The 19,563-nt window shown below is 41.5% G+C and overlaps 3 protein-coding genes across 4 annotated transcripts; all 3 read right to left on the bottom strand.

Moving 5' to 3' along the window:
• Nucleotides 1-2,107: 2,107 nt before the first annotated feature.
• LOC122027861 (gibberellin 2-beta-dioxygenase 1-like) lies at nucleotides 2,108-3,521 on the bottom strand. Its single transcript, XM_042586871.1, has 3 exons — nucleotides 3,142-3,521; nucleotides 2,686-3,037; nucleotides 2,108-2,610 (listed from the first exon to the last, which is right to left on the bottom strand). The coding sequence occupies exons 1-3, from the start codon at nucleotides 3,519-3,521 to the stop codon at nucleotides 2,359-2,361; spliced, it is 984 nt and encodes a 327-aa protein (XP_042442805.1). The 3' UTR covers nucleotides 2,108-2,358.
• Nucleotides 3,522-4,773: 1,252 nt separating this feature from the next.
• Nucleotides 4,774-7,553, bottom strand: LOC122027771. 2 transcript variants are annotated; one of them, XM_042586780.1, is made up of 5 exons: nucleotides 7,347-7,484; nucleotides 6,409-7,230; nucleotides 6,149-6,319; nucleotides 5,710-6,051; nucleotides 4,774-5,634 (listed from the first exon to the last, which is right to left on the bottom strand). In XM_042586780.1, exons 2-5 carry the CDS (start codon nucleotides 6,428-6,430, stop codon nucleotides 5,036-5,038), a joined length of 1,134 nt encoding a protein of 377 aa, XP_042442714.1. In that variant the 5' UTR covers nucleotides 6,431-7,230; nucleotides 7,347-7,484; the 3' UTR covers nucleotides 4,774-5,035. The 2 variants fall into 2 exon arrangements, with proteins under 2 accessions (XP_042442714.1, XP_042442713.1); XM_042586779.1 differs by lacking the exon at nucleotides 6,409-7,230 and having other exon boundaries at nucleotides 7,347-7,553.
• A 9,895-nt stretch (nucleotides 7,554-17,448) lies between these two features.
• Nucleotides 17,449-19,040, bottom strand: LOC122027486 (basic leucine zipper 61-like). The gene is made up of 4 exons (XM_042586471.1): nucleotides 18,332-19,040; nucleotides 18,152-18,242; nucleotides 17,955-18,081; nucleotides 17,449-17,877 (listed from the first exon to the last, which is right to left on the bottom strand). Exons 1-4 carry the CDS (start codon nucleotides 18,796-18,798, stop codon nucleotides 17,735-17,737), a joined length of 828 nt encoding a protein of 275 aa, XP_042442405.1. The 5' UTR covers nucleotides 18,799-19,040; the 3' UTR covers nucleotides 17,449-17,734.
• Between the last annotated feature and the right edge of the window lie 523 nt (nucleotides 19,041-19,563).

The raw sequence follows: 19,563 nt of genomic DNA, 5'->3' as shown, positions 1-19,563 counted from the left end.
ATTAGCGAGTATGGTTAAGAGGGCAGACAGAATCTCAATCGCTAGCACGATGCTAAATTTTCCTGGCCTATCGTAAAGTGGATCCATATACAAGTGGGGTTAAGAGGGCTAGCAGAGTTTTAATCGCTAGTGTGATGCTAGGTTTTCCTGACCTATTGTAAGGCAGAGTTATTAGCGAGTGAGGTTAAGATGTCAAGCAAAGTCTACCGCTAGCACAATGCTAGGTTTTTCTAGCTCATCATAAGGCAAACCCATTAGCGAGTAGGGCTAAGAGGACAGACATAGTTTCGGTCGCTAACTGATACTAGGATTTTCTACCCTGTCGTAAGGCAGAGCTATTAGCGAGTGGGGCTAAGAGGGAAAGCAGAATTTTAGTCGCTAGCACGATGCTAGATTTTCCTAGCCTATCATAAAGCAGAGTCATTAGCGAGAGGGGATAAGAGGATACGCAAAGTCTCAGTCGCTAGCGCGATACTAGGTTTCCTTGACCTATTGTAATGAGGTGGACCTGACACGCACTTCAATAGTCAAACTGGCATTGAGGAGTCCCGACAGACCATTCCGAGTCTCAAATTAGAGTTTGCTTAATATAGTATGCAAGAAGGAGAAGGTGGAGCAGAAGGATCGGACCAAGTGGAGTCCCAGAATGGGGAAGAAGAAGTCCTTTGTCTTTACCTTCTTTAGAGTATATATACTGTCAAAAGAGCATCTCCCCATTTGATGATGTAGAGGCAACATGCTTCTCCTTCATCCTCGTAAGAGCCAATGAGGGGGCCAGATTCGACAACTATTAATTATCTCACCACTCACCAAACGCCACGTGTTTGTAAGAGAGCATCTAGGAGACCAGATCTAACAATCTCGTAACAGTTTCTCCATTCATATACTGCCACATGTTCTTGGATATTCCCAGGGAGATAGTCTATTTGATGAGGCTATTATAGGCCAAGTAGGGTGTATGCCTAACACGAGGATAAGGAAATGGAGTGTATGTCAGGAGACCTTATGTATAGATGAAGTCGACAATTGAAACTGAGACAAGATGTCGAGATCCAAGGCTGAGACTGAGCCATAGAGGATGTCAACAACTGAGGCCGAGATGGATTGCTAGGAGCCAAGACTGAGACAAAGACATGGAGGAGGCTGGTAGCCGAGGCCAAGCCATGATGTTGGGATCTATGATTGAGTGATAGAGGATGTCGGCAGCTGAGGCCGAGACGAAATGTTGGGATTCAAGATTGAAACGGAGCCATGGAGAATGTGGGTAGTTAAGGCTAAGACAGGATGCTGGAATTCAAGATTGAGATTGAGTCATGGAGGATGTCTATAGTTGAGGCCAAGACAGAATGCTAGAATCTGAGACTGAGACTAAGTCATAGAGGTTATCAGCAGGTGAGGCAGAATGTTGGAATTTGAAACTGAGACTAAGTCACCGAAGATGTCGGTAGCTGAGGCTAAGACAAGTTGTTGGAATTCGAGACTAAGATTGAGTCATGAAGGATATCGACAATTGAGGTCGAGACAAAATATTGGGATCTGAAATTAAGATTTGTCTTTTAGCAAACCTTATTTAAGAAGGTATTTTGAACTGATTCGATCAGACCCTAACCTCATCTATACTAGGTTTGATTCCCTTTGGATCACGCTTAACTTACCTTAAGTGGCAGCTCAGTAAAATTTTCTATTCCACAGAATATACATGAGTAGGGCAGGATTTCACCAGATCACTGACAATGAGTCAAAACTCGTAAGAAAGTAACATGAACTAAATTATAACATGCATCTTTGATGCATTGTAAACTTTTTAAATTTTAAACCAGAGTTTGCTTACAATCTTTAATCTAGAAATGCGTAAGTTGATTTCTTTAAAAAATGAAAGTATCTACATATAAGCAGGCACACTTCGGATCACAGCTTATCTTTCTACGAGAAACTCCTTTTTGATTTGCCGGCAAAGAATATCAATTTATATATATTACAGCTCTCTCCCACCTTAACATTTGAAGCCGCATGAAATTATAAAAGAAATGGTTCATTCTTTTATATCATTGATAAATTCTCCATTTACTTTAAAAAAACGGGTTAGTAAAACAAAAGCAGCATTAATATTAAAGTGGTGTCGATGCCAACAGTTGTCTGGCGAGAAGAGGTCCCGGCATATAGAGACCATAGAAAAAGAAGTTGTTTGGTTACCATATTTGGTTAGACATCTCAGAACACCAAGCTAAAAGATACAGCGTGACGCAGCAAGGCACTGAAGTGAAGCCACGTAGATGAGCAGCAAATTTGGTCATCTCTTTTCAGTCCTCATCAGTGTGTCATACACGCAACTTATGAGACAGCGACCTCTGATTCTGATCACTGCCCGGTCGACTTCTCAAACAGCCCAAGCCTGTCGTCGCTCAGCCTTGATCCGTAAGCAGCCTTCTTGTACTCCTCCCATGTGAACTCCCTGTAGCGGCTCTGCTCCCCCATCCTCATCGCCTGTGGCAATGGTGCAATCCTCTCCCCCAGCGCTGGCCCGAAGAAGTAGATCATGGACACCCTGGACTCCCTCCCATCCGCCGCCACCCTATGCCTCACACTCCGGAATCTCCCATTTGTCAGAACCTGTACCCATCCATTTTGTCAATTACTGGCCTGATAAATATTTTAACTTTAATTTAGTTAGTTAACGGCGAGGACCTGTAGGGCATCGCCGACGTTGATGAAGAAGGATTCCTCGTCGGGGAGGATCGGAATCCAGCTTCCTTCCTTGAGTGAAATCTGCAAGCCTGAGGTGTTGTTTGATCGCAGAATAGAGATGACCTGCGGATCGGTGTGCTCGCCGAAGCCAGTCAAGCAAGAATTAAACTCATGGAGCAACTGCAACGGGCAGGGAGGGTAGTGGTTGAGCCTAAAGAGCCCGTCACTCTGCTCACCCATCACTAACTTACTCAACGCGTCTCGCGGCTGGATCGCTAGCCCTTCTGCCATTAGCTCCAGCACCCGCTGAGCCAGCTTCCTGATGGCGGATAAGTACTCCCTCAACGTAGAGCTGCATGCACACCATTGAAAACTTAATCACCGATGAGATGAGAGATGAGATGAGCGCCGCGCCTAAAACAGAGGCTGCGAATCGATTGCTCCCGCGTAACGGACCTGAATGGGTATTGCTTCGGAGTGACCGCGAAGAGGAGGTACTCGAGCCAGCCGACGTCTCCATTAGCACCGATGCTTTTGTTTCCGTAGCCACCGAAAGAATGGGGAAGGCATGACCTCTGCTTCTCGAACAGAGGCAAGGAGAAGAAACTCACGGCCTCCGCTTCGAGCCTCCGCATAAGCTCCAAGGAAACGCCGTGGTTGGTGACCTTGAACAGCCCCAAGTCTTGGCACGCCTTGACGATGAGCCGGGCCGCCGTGTCGTCTGGCTTCGAGAGGTCTATGGCGGGGACGACCGAGAAGGAACCAGCGGCGGCGGCGGCCTTAGGGGCTCGGATGAGCGGTATTTGATCCAGCGAGGGACTGGATAAGACGACCATCGTTGAAGGGAAGATGGAATATATAGAAACAGAGAAGAGCAGCCGCTTATATAGTGGCATGGCCAAGATTGTAACACTCTTTCTCATAATAAAATTTATTACGCTTAATTTAGAATCCCCTGGTTAATCATTTCCGGGACACTAAACTTTCGATCCACTATCAAAAGTATCCACGTCAGATCCAGCTCAGTCAGTCACATCCGTTAAGGTACAACTAACTCGACCATGTTGGTCTGGATTTGACCGAGACACCAGTTCACCATCCTTACCCTTGCTTCACATTTTATTTCCGACGTGGCAGACAATAATACGTCGGTATCAGACGACGTTGATAATTGGCCTTCTTTAAAAAACTTGTCAAATTGATCTGGAACAGGAGTTCCAAAGCAGCGAGACATGGTCGTCTCTGGCATTCGGTCCACTAGCCTGCCCCAAGACTGAATCCCTCGACACGAGTGCATACTGCGGCAGGTGGGTCCCCACGACATCCTCAGCGATTCAGTGCATGACATTACCCGGAAAATAAACCATGAAATTTATGTAACTCGGTACGTGCACATACGATTTATTATTATTATTTTCGTTATGAAATTATTGAATATCTAACTATAATAATATAGAATTATAGAGATCGAGAGATCTTTTTCTACCTGAAGGACGTGCTCAGTATCAAAACATGAAATGCGGTGTCGATTCTTTATTAAAGTGGAGAGATGGTGAGCTGTTGGACCAAAAAGAAGGATGCATAGAGGGGTAGTGGATAAGGATCTAACCAACTCTAATCATTGGATCGGCAGCGAAGAACGCAAGAGGATAGCGTACGGAGATCTGGAGGAATGGGAGTGCAGTGAGCTAGTGAGCTGGTTTGGTCATCTATCACCACCGAAATAATAAAGGGATAAGGTTCTGAGAAGTGAAGCAAGTTAAGCAGGAATAGGCGCAATAAACGAGAGTAGAACTGAAGTTTTGACAGCGAATCTACTTCGTTGCTCGATCGCAGTGCATTGAAGGAGGACGTGGACTCTTTCTTACACGTTGCCTGGCCCGGCCCTTTGATGGATCAGATTTGCGTACACATGGATGTTGTTGCTTGGACCAGCTGAGAATAACCCTATCGTATAGCCTTAGGAGAAGGACAATCTACCCGTGCTCTGCGTAGAACTGTGGATCAATCACTAATCTTGGATATGTCCAAGTCAACTTTGTTAAAGGAATCAATCAAATCAAGCAGGCAACTAATGACTCACTTCTGTAGCATAATACGCGTCAAATTATATTTTTAACTTGTGATCGGATACCAGAGTGATTGAAAACATGAGGTTGCTCTTTCGCATAGGTGGGTTGATCTCCAAATACTAAAGAAAACTAAGCAAAACTCGATACCACTAACATCACACTTGCTCTCGTACGATATTGAGAGCTAAGACGATCACACGGAGTAATTTCATCAAACACCGGAGCAGCAAATCGGTTGAGACTTGGCTTCGACAGCTTGCTCTGCAATCGACGGGTATTCAGGCTGTTACCACCATGAGTACAGTGACGAGCAGACTGAGAAGAGACGCGGCGCAAGCGCGCGTCAAAGTGACCGTGCTGGAGACGCCCCAAACCCTGACGTCGTCCACAACGGGGCCGCAGAGCGAGCTGTGGTCATCGCTCCTAGTGTTGTAGTAGACGCTGTAGAAGGCAATGCGCGTGCGTTCGGCGCGCGCCGTGAAGGTGATATTGGCCAGCTGGCTAGTGGCGTTGCCCGTGGGGGCGTAGTGGAAGTTCTGCGCCTGGTCGCTGGCGAAGGCCATGACCGCTAGCGGCGCTTGGCAGGAGTCTCCGGCGGCGCCGACGGTGAAGGTGAGGCTGTACTGCTTGTCGGGAGTCGTCTCCACCATCTGCGAGATGATGCCTTCCTTGCCGGAGAGAAGCTCGACGGCGCGCTTTCCTTGAGGAACGACGAAGTGGTTAGAGTCAATGTACCGCACCGCGCGATTGGACTCCACCAACCAGCCCGGGAGAGCCGACATGGCCTCCTCGAGGTTTGTGGGAAGAAGAACGCCGAGGCTGGCGTTTTGGAACATCCACGGACCTTCCTCAAAGTCCCCGTTCACGACGGCGTTGTCTGAGAAACAGAACAATTAATGGCCACGCTGATCCAAGGCAACACAATGACAATTGAACAGGAAAAGATCGGCACCTTTGGGTCTTTCGGGAGTGAAGAGCTTCTTAATGGCGATGCTGTCGATGATAGGGCCGCAAGTGGGATCGTCTTCCATTCCCGGATTCTTAAAGCTTAGCAGTGAGTCGGTGCCGTCGTCGGCCTCGGCCTGGAAAGCCCAGGCGTAGGCGTCCCACCCCTCGACGCTGTACAGCGTCTGCAGGTCCACCGTCGACGCTGCTGGAAACACCGACACGTTAAGCGACTCCAGTTGCGCGCATGTCCGCGCGGCGCTAAACGTGACCGCGTACGACGCCCCTTTCTCCAGCTGCAGACCCTGCGATATCTGCGCCTCGTTGCCCAGCCGCAGCGCACGCGATCCTGCATCGCCAAAGATTACAGTCAAGTAGAAAACAGAGCAAAACTTCGTAAACAGTGCCGTCGATCATCAAATCAGCAAATTTATGTAAGTAATTACCTTCAGGAACGATAAGAATCATGCCGCCTTGCTTTTGGCCTGACTCCACGAGCTCGACGGTGCCATTGACGGTCCAACCTGGAAGGGAGGTAATTCCTTCGCCCAGGTCACTGCCGGCGGTCCCGCCCGAAGGCGCTGGCGTAGTCTCGAAATCCCCGTTGCTAATCAAGCCTGCGCATCATTTAATCGCTGTAAAAATTGTCCAGGAACAAAGAAAGGGATCGAAGCCCACCCTCCACACTGTTCATTGTTCATCATACCGTAGTCAGGTAGCAATAGCATGCAGCATTATGAGCTACAATGGCATGGCGATGCCAGTGGCAGACCAAAAACACAAAAGAGCATGGGGAAGTGCGCTATTAGCCAAGCGCAGACGAATAGGCATTGCAACAAGTCCAACATTGCCTACTTTCTCAGTTACACGATGCAGAAGATAAAGACTATTTCTTTGTTTAATCTTCATCTCGATCGGCGTCAAGCTTTTGCTTTTTCTAAAGTTCACATTGTTTACATTGGTTAACCGGCAAGTGATACGAGTAGCTAAAGTTTGCTGCTTTTATGTAAAAAAAAGGATCACTTGAAACCCTGTTCTATGTTTACAAAACAAATGAAGGAACCATATCCGTAGGGCAGGCATGTCATTACCATTTCTTCAAACGCCAGATACGTCGCGGTTAATTAATAATGACACTCAGTATATGACAAAATGGTTTAGAGTAAATGCACATGAAGTAGAAATTAAAAGAGTAGTTGCAACTCAAGCGGAATACAATGGAACAATACATAATTATTATATATCAACAACTCCAGCTGCAGAGCTGCAACATCTCACGAAGTAGGTAAAGCAAGAGGACAAGAAGCAAGAGGGTTTGATGCTTTCAGAGCTACAAGAGATAATTGCAGGGATGGGCGAGCTGAAAATAATTTATGTAGCGAGTTAAGAAAGGTAAAAGGTACTGTGAATGCGAGGAGAGTTTATCGGACCGCAGAGTAAATAAGCTCGCGTTGTTATCAAACTGCTAATTGTTTCTTGTTCAGGAGCTGGAAAACGAATGATAACCAACCTATTCAACAACATCATCCTGAAATCCAAATAACCTTATCCTTCAGAAGTTCCGCAAACCAATCCAAGGAAATCTAAGACAAAAGATGAACTCACAACAATTGCATCAATGACACAGGGGGAAAGGAGGCATACCATCTTCCACTGCAGCTGAAACACAATGAGTGAGGAGGTAGAGGACAGTGAGATGTGGAAGACGAGCGAGTGGATTCATCTCCGGGAGACAGCAAAGTGAAGTGATCAGCAGACCAGGCACAGGACTCGGCCGGGGAGGTTCTTCCCCCCTTCGCTCTCTTCCTGCAGTTCCAAGGAGTGGAGTGGACACACACACCAGTTGGTTGGCTCAATGGCAGGCCTTTTATTACCACGGATTCCATTTCCTTTGGCACTATGTTGGCCAGTGTGAATACTTTAATTTATTTATCCTAGAAAAGTTTTTGTTTATTTTTATTTTTTTTTATTGCAAAAAAAAGGAGTTAGAAATATAAAGCAGAGTGAGTAAGATTGGAAGGAAAAATTAAATAAAAAGTGAAAAAAAAAATTCAGTAGTACTGGTGGCGACACTCCCAGTTTTCCGTACTGACTATAGACCCACCACTTTTTGTACCCAATGTCAAATCAGGGATTGTCTTTTCTTTATAATACAAACTTATGAAAAGGTTAAAAACAAAGAGCGCTGTCATGGGAAAAAAAGAAAACCTCCGGTCTATTGTTTTTTTTTTAAATATAATATTTTAATTTATGAGTAATGAAAAAAAGTTTGTGTGAGAGAGAAAGGCGACGGCGAGCAATGGGCTATTGATCACGCGGAATCACAGCTTCGATGGCGCACAGTTGTGACGCACTCTTCTTGAGGCTCGATATGGGTTCCACCTTTTAATTATTACAATGCTGTCTGCGGTGCATCTCATTTATCTGCCACTCCGCATTTGATGGATTTACTATTTCAGGATTTTTGTGCAAAAATTGAAGATTTTGGATCCTTCTGTTCATAATCCGGTTGGTCTGGCCAAAATGTTTTGTATAGAAATATCGGGTCTATTTTAACAGACATTTTTTATATTTACCGTACCCTATAAAATATTAATAAATAATAATAATTACGATTAATAAGCATCATTAAATGAAATAAAGCATCTTAAAAAATAGTTATTGATATTGATATATCAACAGAGTCAAGAGTCATATTAAGCTGTAAATTAAAATTAGGTAGGTCAAACTTGATTGAATCTGGTCAAGCTTGGTCAAGGATGAGCCCAAGGTAAGTTGAGTTAACTCAACCAGCTTAGTCCAAGGAACTTAGACCCAAGCGAGTCAAATGGACCTCCAATCCAGTTAGACTAAACCCCACCTCTTCAACTCGGTCACGTCCAACCTCTTCAACTCAAGCACATCTGGCCTCTTCAGTTTAGTCACGTCCGACCTCTTTAGCCCGGCCACAGTTGACCCCTTTAGCTTGATCATGTCCGGCCTCTTTAGCTCGTCCACGTTCGGCCTCTTCAGCCCAGCCATGTTCGACCTCTTTAGCCCGGCCATGGTTGACTGCTTTAGCTTGGTCACGTTTGACACCTTTAGTTCCATCACGTTCAACCCTTTCAGCTTGGGCACATCCGAGCCTTTTAGCTTGACCACGTCTGACCTCTTCAATTCGGTCAAGTCTGACCCATTTTGAGCACCTCTAGAGGTGGTCGCCAACTTCCTCCCTTTAATAATGGAGAACGTGGGTACTGTAATAAGCGAGGAATGTGTGGCGACTAGGGAAGTCAAGTAGGTCAAGGTTAATCGGATACTTAACGATGTTGGAAGTCCAATGAAAAATTAGCAAGGGAGGTTCAAGTGGTTCAAGAAGGTCTGATTACTTGACAATTGGATATCCAACAGGAAGTTGTCAAGAGAAAAGTCTAAGTGAGTTACGGAGGATCAAACACTTGGTAATCGAAAATTCAATGAAAAGTTGGCAAGGAAAAAATCCAAATAAAACCAAAGCTTGAACCAACCTGAGCTTGGTCAACCTTAACCCGAGGTCAATTGCACCAACAATCTTCTCCATTTTGATATTAACAATATATTTAAGTTAGGCTAATTCATTATCCCAACTTCCTTCTTCTCATGTCAAAATATGAATAAGAGTTTCCTTACTTAAATTCTGCATTCTCCCTCTTTTGGCATACATCAAAAATTTTCTCTCAAGATTCATTCATCTTATCCTTCAAACATTACAATGGAGTTCCCTTACCTTCCATTTTCCCCAATGCTCAACCTTGAACATTCATCCATTAACTTTCAAGATTACTCCTTTCTTATCCAAATCATGTCTTTAAGGAGAACCTCTCCTCAAATAATTCCCCAACAATGATTTGGAGTTCTTAAAATTTTAGAAAATCTCAAACTTTAAGTCATGAAGTTAAGAATTCAACCTTGAATCAAAAATCTCCTCCTCAGTTTCACATTATTCTCCTTTAACAATCACCTTATGATTTTTATCAAGAAAATTACAAGCCCCCCAAGCTCTGGTGCAGCGGCAGAGCATCCAAGTTGTCACCTAGGCATCCACGATTCGAGCCCCAGCTATGATGAATTTGCAAGAATTTTTTCTCCAAATGGAGCACGTAACTAAAAGATGTTGGGCCCCTAGGCTACCTACTACGAGCGTTTCCTGATTTACCTTGGTGGCTGGTGGGAAGGGTCAGACTGGTCACCCCAGACTCGACGTTACCTAGCCTGATTAATCATTTTTTTTATCAAGAAAATTACACATAAATGTTGATCCAAGGATTTCAAAGAGTTAGGAATAGTCAAATTACCTAAACTCCACTTAATTGATTGAAATAAACACATTTTAGTCCAAATCAACAACTATCAATCAATTGGTATTAGTTATCAATCGATTCCATCATTTGTTAATCGATTGGTGCTAGCTTCCTATTGATTACCACACGTATTAATCAATTGATAAATGATATCAATCGATTGTATTGGTGCAATTTTTCTCAGGTCGAGGTTAACCAGTTTGATAATACGTGAGAGATAAGTTAGGTAGGTCAAGGGAAGACCAGACACTTAACTAGGAAAGTCCTAACTAAAAGTTAGACAATGAAAAATCTTAATTGGAGATTAGGTATCAGAATGTTTAGTGGGGCTAGGCAGTGAAGATCTAGTTGGAAATTAGACAGTGAAAGTCCTTGCGAGGCTAAGCAATGAATACCTAGTTAGGAACTAGGCAATGAAAGTCTTAGCGGGGCTAGGCGATGGAAGACTTAGTTGAGAACTAGGCAAGGGAAAGTCCGAGCGGGGCTAGACAAGGGAAAGTCCAAGTGAGTCAAAGGTTGACTAGCCACTTGGTGATCTAAAATCCAACGAGAAGTTGGCACGATATAGAAAGTCCGAGTGAGTCAAAGGTTGACCTAATACTTAGTGAAGAAACCCTTGTAGATTAAGATTGACCAGATGCTAGCAACGAGAAGTCCCAACAAGTCACGGATGACTTTGGGATTGGGCAAAGGAATCCTAAACTTAGGTCAATTTAAGGGTTGAGCAATCGATTAAAGTAATCAATTGGGCCCAAAGTAATTGATTAGAGTAATTAATTAGGAGTTTTTCGCGAGAGCACAGTAGGGTGAGAAATCGATTGGGTAATGGATTGGCTTATGGTAATCGATTAGGATAATCTATTAGATATGTCATCACAAGAGCACAAAAGGTGCTGGAATCGATTGGACAATCAATTTCGATAATGTCAATCGATTAGGTCAATCAATTAGGCTATGTTTCTCTATAGAACGCCTTGAATTGATTGTGGCAATCGATTAAGATAAATGCCAATCGATTAGGTAGTGTTTTCGCGAGAACAGAAATTTTCTGAATTGATTGAGGCAATCGATTAGAAACTGTCGAATTGATGGGTGCGACTCATCAATCAATTAGATGAGCGAAAAAGAGTCATTCAATAGGTTTTGAATGGTCAAGCTGATGTGCCAATCGATTAGGGATAAGCCAATCGATTAGGAGGCATCAAAGTTATCCTAGAAAAGGGGTTTTTACGAAAATTTGAGGAACACTTGTTTCGGCCGATTATTAGAAGTTTTGGAGCAAAGAATTGTTGCATTTCCATCCATTAAGAGGTAATCCAAAGTAAGAAAAGAGCAAGTAATGCAAAGTTCCTCATTGTAAACCCTAACAGTCGTTCTTGATTGTATTTGGTGTTTGTGTTCTTGATTTCTTGTTGTATTCTCATGTTTGACCTTGTACGAGGCTTCTACCTTTGGGATGGAAGTTTTCATAGTGCATCTGTGAGAGTGAGAAATGGATCCTTGGATTGGTCACCTCAATGAGGTGGATACCAAGTAAAATCAAGGTGTTATCATTGCTTCAAGTTTTTCGATGCAAATCATCTTCAAAGAAGCAAGCGAAACTATTCACCCACCCCTCTAGCTCTCTACATATCTTAGCATATTAGAGTATATGAATTTCAAACTCTAATTCAGATCGAATTTTAGAAATTCATAAATAATTCTATGATTTAAAAAAATTATGAAATTTCATGTAGGCATTACTTATGTCACATACTATCGTAGAAAAATAGTTTTCTATAAAAATATATTTTATTTTTAAAGAAAATGATATAAAATTAGAAATAATTGAAAACTTTAATATTTTATTATAACTTTGTACCGAACTAATCAATGTTGATTTCTATCAATAAATAGACTTCACCAAGATTTTCCAAAATACTTTTGAAATTTTTCAAAATTAATTTCAAATTATGATTTATAGACTAAATGCATATGACTTGTATATTAGCTTTCCTCATGATTGGCTAACGTAAAAATGCATTTATTTTGATGAACGTAACTAAAATAGATTTATTTAATCAACATCTTGAGGTTTACTTATTATCATAATATCTCACTTATATCTAATGTATCTCAATACACACACAAGTCATCCTATACTCTTTGTGAGATATAAAATTGGTATTTCCCTAAAACTATGGGATCTTGCATCTTTAACTAAGGATTTTAAATTTGATCATCCTACCTACGATGTCAGCTAACATCATTATCCTTAATTAAGAAGAATTAAAAATTATGAATGTAAATGAATGACATAAATCAAATGCATAACTTTCAAACTAAAATCTATCATAACTTAATGATGCATGGATGACATGACATGTATCATTTTTTATGAAAAATATGAATGTATGATATGATATCATGGCATATGATTGGGCACACAAGTATGATATCTATCATAGCTTCGATCACTTTCCGTCATTGCTTTATATTCGTCGTTGAATGCGCAAAGAAACCTTGCTTCAAACTCGACTCAACATGTGCAACACCTTGGTTTACTTTGGTATCCACCTCCAAAGTAACTAATCCAAGGGTACACACTAACGATCTTCTTTCACTGTGAACTCTTTTTTTTTCGAAAATTTTCTCAAGGTGGAGAAGCCTCTACAAACTCATTCTTATAAGAACACACCAAGAAACAAAAAAAGTAAAAATCAAACACAATCGAAAATAATTTTACAATCAAAACTTTACTTGTTTGATCTCTTGTTGCTCGAACATACCTCTTGTTAACTTGGAAATGCAATAGCACTTGGCTTCAAAATCTTCAAAAATCGACGACAAAAATCCTCCTCGAAATCCCCTTTATATGGATGCTTTTAGAGTTGATTTCCGCTTAGCAATTGATTGACCTTACTAACCAATCAAGTGCCACATCAAATCCAACTGCTCAAACCTGAAAATGACTACTTTTCGCTCGATCAATCGATTGACTCAATTGATTCTGAGCCCTTATGTTCTCTCGAGAAGATTAGGCCAATTGATTTGTCTCAATTGATTGCATTAGCCTTTAATGACTTGTTGGGATTTTTCGTTTTTTAGCATCTGACCAATTTTGACCTGTTAGAGTTTCTTCACCAAGTGTTTGATCCTTCTTGACCCACTTAGACTTTCCTCTTTCTAACCTTCCTGTTAGAATTTTGACCACCAAATATTCGGTTCTCTTTGACTCACTTGGATTTTCCTCTTACCAACTTCCCGTTGAACTTTCAATCACTAAGTGTCCGGTCCTTCTTGATCTATTTCGATTTTTTTCTTACCAACTTTCTATTGGAATTCCGATTACCAAATATCTAGTCCTTCATGATTTACTTGGACTTTTTTCTTACCAATTTCCCATTGCACTTTCGATTGTCAAATATCTGATCCTCCTTAACTCATTTGGAATTCCCTTGTTAATTTCTCATTGGACTTTCAACATCGTCAGGTATCTAGTTAATATTTACCTACTTAACTTATTTCTCAAACTTAGTTAACTTAGTTAACCTTGATCCGAGATTGATTACACCAATACCAACCTCTCGACCTGAATGTAGAATTCATATCTCCCTTCGGGAAGACGGTATAAAAGGGGACCTGAATGTATAAAAGGTGCACAGACTCGAATAGGCTAGATCATTTTCTTTCTATTTGCTAACTTCCTGACCAATGGATGAACTATCGTCTCCACTGACCCTTTGGAGCCACACCTCCATTTTCGACGTATTCTCTGGTTGCTCTTTAGCTAGCATCTCATGTCATGCCAACGACACTTTTAATAATAAATGGCATTTAGGGATTGTGCAATTGCCGCACTTGATGTTCATTTACTACAGAAAGACAGAATATATACGGAAATGCAAACGCTTTTATAGCATCTTTAATTTATATGACCATCTTATTAAATCTCTATTTGATTATATTTAAAACACCAATCTACAAATATGAATAATAGATACTCGAATTATTATCAACTTTAGATATGTATTAACCAAAACTGCTAAAATTTAAATCACAACATTAAAATTATACAAGATTAATTGATCGAGCTGACTAGTGGTCGGTGATCATGTGCATGGTCGCGTGGTGTTTTATTAAAACTCTAATTAATGTGTGTTTGGTTGCTTATTAATTGCCGATCGAGATTTCAATGCCGAAGCTTATAAAAAAGGCATCAGCAAGTATATATAATACAGAATTACAGATGTTGGTTCTTATAATTAATAGAGTTGCTGTAAATTAAATTAATGAAGCCCCAACGATTCTTCACGTGTAATCGCGAACAACTCCAACAATTCCACTTCCACCAAAACCAACCGATCATATCGAAACTGATGTGTCGCAGTGAAGCTTCACCGAACCAGCTAGCTGTTGGTTTCATTGAATTGCACCAACAGTAAAAGTTTAAATGCAACGTAAACAAGTTTTGTTGCATGACAGACAACGGCCCAATCGGGCAGGATAGACCGCCATCAATCGTCGTCCGTGTTAATTTTGGGATGAGTTGACAGGGACATTAAAGGCGAACGTATTTATTTTTTACCATCCGGATAGGATAGACCGCCCGTCAATGAACAGTTAAACATTGTTTTCGATATGATTTTTCTGATTAAGATTTTGGACATTTTATTAAAATTAAATAGACGTTTAACAAGTTTAATTTGCCTCTCGGTTCATGGTAACGTAAATTTAATTTAATCATTTCTTAAACGAAGGGCATTACGAATCTTGAACAATGACTACGTTTTTTAAATTAATAAATCATACGAATTAGTCTCGCAATTCCTTTATCATACGGGAAGTAACGAATGTGAGGCAAGCGACGGCATCGGTGTTTATTGCTTTGGTATCATCGATGAGGATGATCGCCCACGTGATGATTGAATTTTGAATTAAGTTAAGGGACTGATTAATTAATGGCTAAACAGTGACTTTAATTTGTGTTCTACGTAAATATTAAACACAAAATTGACTTGAAATATATTTTTTTAAGGCAAATTAGGTGTTTAATTTCTTTCAATCTGAGATGGTTAAGTTTGAAGGGTCATACTTTTAAGTTCACGCGATATTATTGCACATAAATTTATTTGTATGTCAACTTGTAAGATATATATATATATATTTATAAATTGTTTTACTAATTAAAAACTCATTTAATTATTTTGCAAAATTTAAAACTTGTTAGCCTGCTTATTGAGCATCTCGACATCATGTCGTTACTTAACGATACTGTACATAAATGTAGGGTCTGATGATGTCAAACAATCAGAATTCAAAAGAATATGACAATCAGAATTTAAAAGAACATGACAGATAGAAATCAAGGGGATATGACAGTCAAGGTTAGTCAGAAGTCAAGAGCATGTGACAGTTAGCAGATAGAAGAGGAAAGAAGGAGTTAGGTCGCATGACGTCGTCAGCCGCATAATTCCCGGTCAGATATTGACAGATCAGGGTCGTCCCAGATATGAGACACAATTTGTAGCTTGGAGTAATGTTTGACCTACCCCGACTAGTCTGGTTTCCTCAACTCTGACCGTATAGCCAGGCTTGGCACTTTAAGTAAGACAACTCTTGGTCGGTCGGTAATCCAAGCATGAAAGGTGGGACTCTCACCACAGCTCGTCTCCCTCGTTTAGACTCGAGTCAGGGTGTACATCCCGAGCAGACCGTAGCCAAACTCGGGCGAAATAGAAAGCTCTATGCGACAATGATGTCAGGGAATCATAACCTCCTGTCAGAGAATAATTGTCATACATCAAGAAATGTTCCAATGATCTCTTATCATTCGTAAATGTAACCTTCTTTCAACCAATGAGAGGGCACCACGTATCCTCCATCATCTGACAAGTTTCAACACACGACATTCTCTGACAGCGGTTAAGCTCTAGAGGTACGCATTCTCATAGAAAAAGGGGGGGGGGGGGGTCCTCTCCCTTAGCCAGGTACGTGCATATTCGCACTCGTCTTCTACGATTTTTTTTCTTCGTACACGGTTCTTATGAGGAAAAGGTATATGACTTGAGCGTCGGAGCGCCTGCGCCGAAGACTTTTTCCCTGGTTTCTTGTCTCTAACGGTCTGTGTGATTTTCTGAGTGTGTGCAGAGCTTAGTACCACCGGTTTCATCACCACTATTCTTAAGCTCCATTTAGGATCCGTCTTTTTTGATGCACATATATTGAGTGTGTCCAAATCATCTATCTATCAATATTGATGTTATCTTAATCGATCTTCATCTCATTCAGATTTTGAATAAGATCATCTGATTTATTTATTAATTTAAAGATATGTTTTTTTATCATCCTTACTATGTTTGTATCGGCATAAGTTTATTCGTTTAAAATTAAAAATTTATGTAAAATTGGAGGTAACTTAAAAAAAGTCTTTTATGTGTCAGTTGATTAGCTATTAAAGTTGAATTTTGTTTTTTGATAGACTTGGAAACTAGTGGTAATTTAATTAAAAAATGTGGTTGATGTGACTTTGATAAATAAATAAATAAATAAACTAATAAGAAATTAGTTGAGCATGACTTGTAAAAAAAAGGGCAAGAGTTAGATAAAGCAAATTATTTCATGATTATAATTAATACGGTGATGAAGAGGGTCATTAAAATTGAGTTAAAGTAGGAAAGAGTGATTATCGTGGAGATTAAAATTAAGATAATAAAAAGTTCAAATCCATTGATTGGGTGAAGTTGAGGTTGATCGACCGTTCGAATGACCATCTTTTAAAAATGTGTAACTGGAGTTAAGTTTGAACAGTCATAAATTCTTCGACCTAACGTCCCCGTCGAGTAGACGACGTGTTCAATCGGACAAAAGGCTCCAACAACCAAATAGTTGAGTGAAGGAAAACAACTCTATTTAGTACGATCGAGCTGAGACGCCCCTGCAGAGCGGTGTTTGATAGGCCTATAGTGAGACCCCCTATATATTTAATCGTACCCTTTTAAGATTTGTGTTATTGATAACATAACATATCAAGTAGGTAAATCATATTTTAAAAACTTTCAACCTATCACATCAATGATTTATATGCTTCTTCAAGGAAAAATGTTAGAAATATTTTTTGACATATATTTTTCTAAGGGGCTTTACAAAATATACATATACTTTAAAATACATGCGTAAATACTATAATAATACTATAAAAAAAGATTTACATCCCCAAATAAAGGCATGCGAAATTTTATTTTCAATTAGGGAGTCTCTATCAAATTAACTGCAGAGTCATCTTTTTCTGTTTTTCATTTTCAGACGGGACCAGTAATGAAAACAGAATGGAAAAAAAAACATATACATTGCATACTCGAGTAGAAAGGTAGGAAAATGAAAGACGAAGCAGAGTTTTCAAGAAAGCAAATTATTGTTTTTGACTCTGGTTTAGAATGAATCGACGTCGCTAGACACAAATCCAGTGACACCTCTCGTTAGAAGTTCTCATCATACAAATTACAAATTATTCCCCAAAGAAACTCTTAATTACTACTCTGCTGAGGCAGCACACGGTACAAATTTCCCCCCAACACAATGGAAATAAATACAGTTAAGCAAACAAATGCACAATTAAACAATCAATGCCTACATTACTCGCTTGAAACAAAACAGAGAAGAAACTAAACCAACTGCAGTTCACAATTAATACATCGCTTCCCTCGGCATGCACTTCTGCATTATATTCTTCTGTCAGCAGAGCAATTCTTTCTCTGGAGCAGCGACGGCGACGACAGGTTCGGAAGCTGCTGTTCTTTTATGATTTTTATCCAGATTTTGCTCCTCGTACACTTGCCTTAGTCGCTCAATCTCCTTCTTCAACGCTTCCTGATGCGCTGCAGCCAGCGTATACATATAAATATAAAAAAACACCTACATTAAGCTTAATTTAATACGATTAGGAGTTACTGACCGTCCTTGAAAATTCTGTCCTGCGCCAGCGCCGCAATCCGCTGCTTGAGATGGCTGTTGCCCATTGTCAGAATGGAGCGCTGGTGATCGAGGAACGCCACCCGAGGAGACAGCGCCGAAACTTCACTCTGCGAGATTTTACAATTAGATTCGCCGTCGAATCTTAATGAATTGTACAGATTTGCAAATTATACGTGCTTGTAACGACGTCACGCTGCGCTCCAGCTCGGAAATGTACTGAAGCTTGCGCACTCGCGACCTCTGCGCCGACTGCCTGTTTGCTAAAATCCTGATCCATTGACCCCATCGTACGTGAACTCATGAATTTCGTCGATCGATCGATTGCGAATTAATTAAGATCAATCGGAATTCTGGTACCTCTTTACTCTCTTGGGGTCCACGGCCGGGTGCTCAGATCCGGCGGTCTCGCTCTCCGTTTTGCAGAGGCTCTGCGCCTCCTCGGTCCCCGCCGCCGGCGCCGCCGTCTTCTCCTCGTTGACGCTGTTGTGGTCCGACGGCGCAGTGCTGGAAGACGTTTGCGGCGCCGGGACCAGCTCGTCGGAGAACATGGACATCAGCTGGTCCTCGTCGACGAGGCGGTCGTCGAATCCTCCAGCCTCGTCGACGAGGAAGGCGACGGAGTCGTCGCTGGCGGAGCGGCGGCGGTGGCCGCGCCGCGCCGCGGAGAAGTCGAGGAACTCGTCGACGACCCAGGCGGGAGGCTGCTGCGCAGCCGCCAGCATTGCGGCCGAAGAAGGGACGTCGTGGCGAGGCAAGTAATTGGGCGCGGCGGCCGCGGTTGGCGATTTCGGCGGGAGCTGCGCGGCGGATCTCCGCACGTACATGCTGTTTCAGAAGCGGCGGCGGCGGCGGCGGCGGCGGAGGATAATTGACAACAGACACTTAACTCGTCGATTAGGTTTTTGTATTTGAAGCAATGCTGAGGGAGGAGGAATTGATGAGGGAGACAGCTAGCAACAGCTGTGAGGAAGTGGAGGGAGTCTGAGGAGAGGGGATCGACGGTGGCCGGTGAGCGACAGTTAAAATTTAAGCGCGACGCAGGCAGGAATCTGCCACCACGTGCCGCTGATGTGACCCAATTTGTTGCATTGCCTCATCATATATATCCACATAAATCTCCCTTTCATTTTCATATTATTATTGATAATTAATTAATTAATTTTCCTAAGAATTTTAATCAAATTTACGATTGACGCGATGAACAGATTGATCGATGAGGAGGAGGGTGGGGATGAGCTGTTTCAAATAATACTCGCTTTCAATGCAATAAAATACAATAAAATAAAATAATAAAATAAAAAAGAATAGAATTCGCAAGTTGGGAAGGGAGATTAAAATGATGGGGGTGTGCATGTGCAGTGTTTGTTCGCGTGCTGTGCCCACACTCCTCCTCGCTTTGTCGATCACATGTACCGCCCCAATTTGTCTCCTTTCCTTTCATTTCCTTTCCTTTCCTTTCCTTTCCTTTATTCATTATATATCTTCCTTTTGCTTTTATTTATTTATTTATTTAATTTTTCCTCCGATTAATATCTCTTTTGTCTGCTTTTATTTAATCTTGATGCATGGCCTTCTTGATTCGGCCGATG

The sequence above is a fragment of the Zingiber officinale genome, chromosome 10A (genome assembly GCF_018446385.1).
Source record: "Zingiber officinale cultivar Zhangliang chromosome 10A, Zo_v1.1, whole genome shotgun sequence".
In the NCBI taxonomy this organism is placed as follows: Eukaryota; Viridiplantae; Streptophyta; class Magnoliopsida; order Zingiberales; family Zingiberaceae; genus Zingiber; species Zingiber officinale.
The sequence above is the reverse complement of the archived record's forward strand: the minus strand, read 5'-3'. Positions and strand labels throughout refer to the sequence as shown.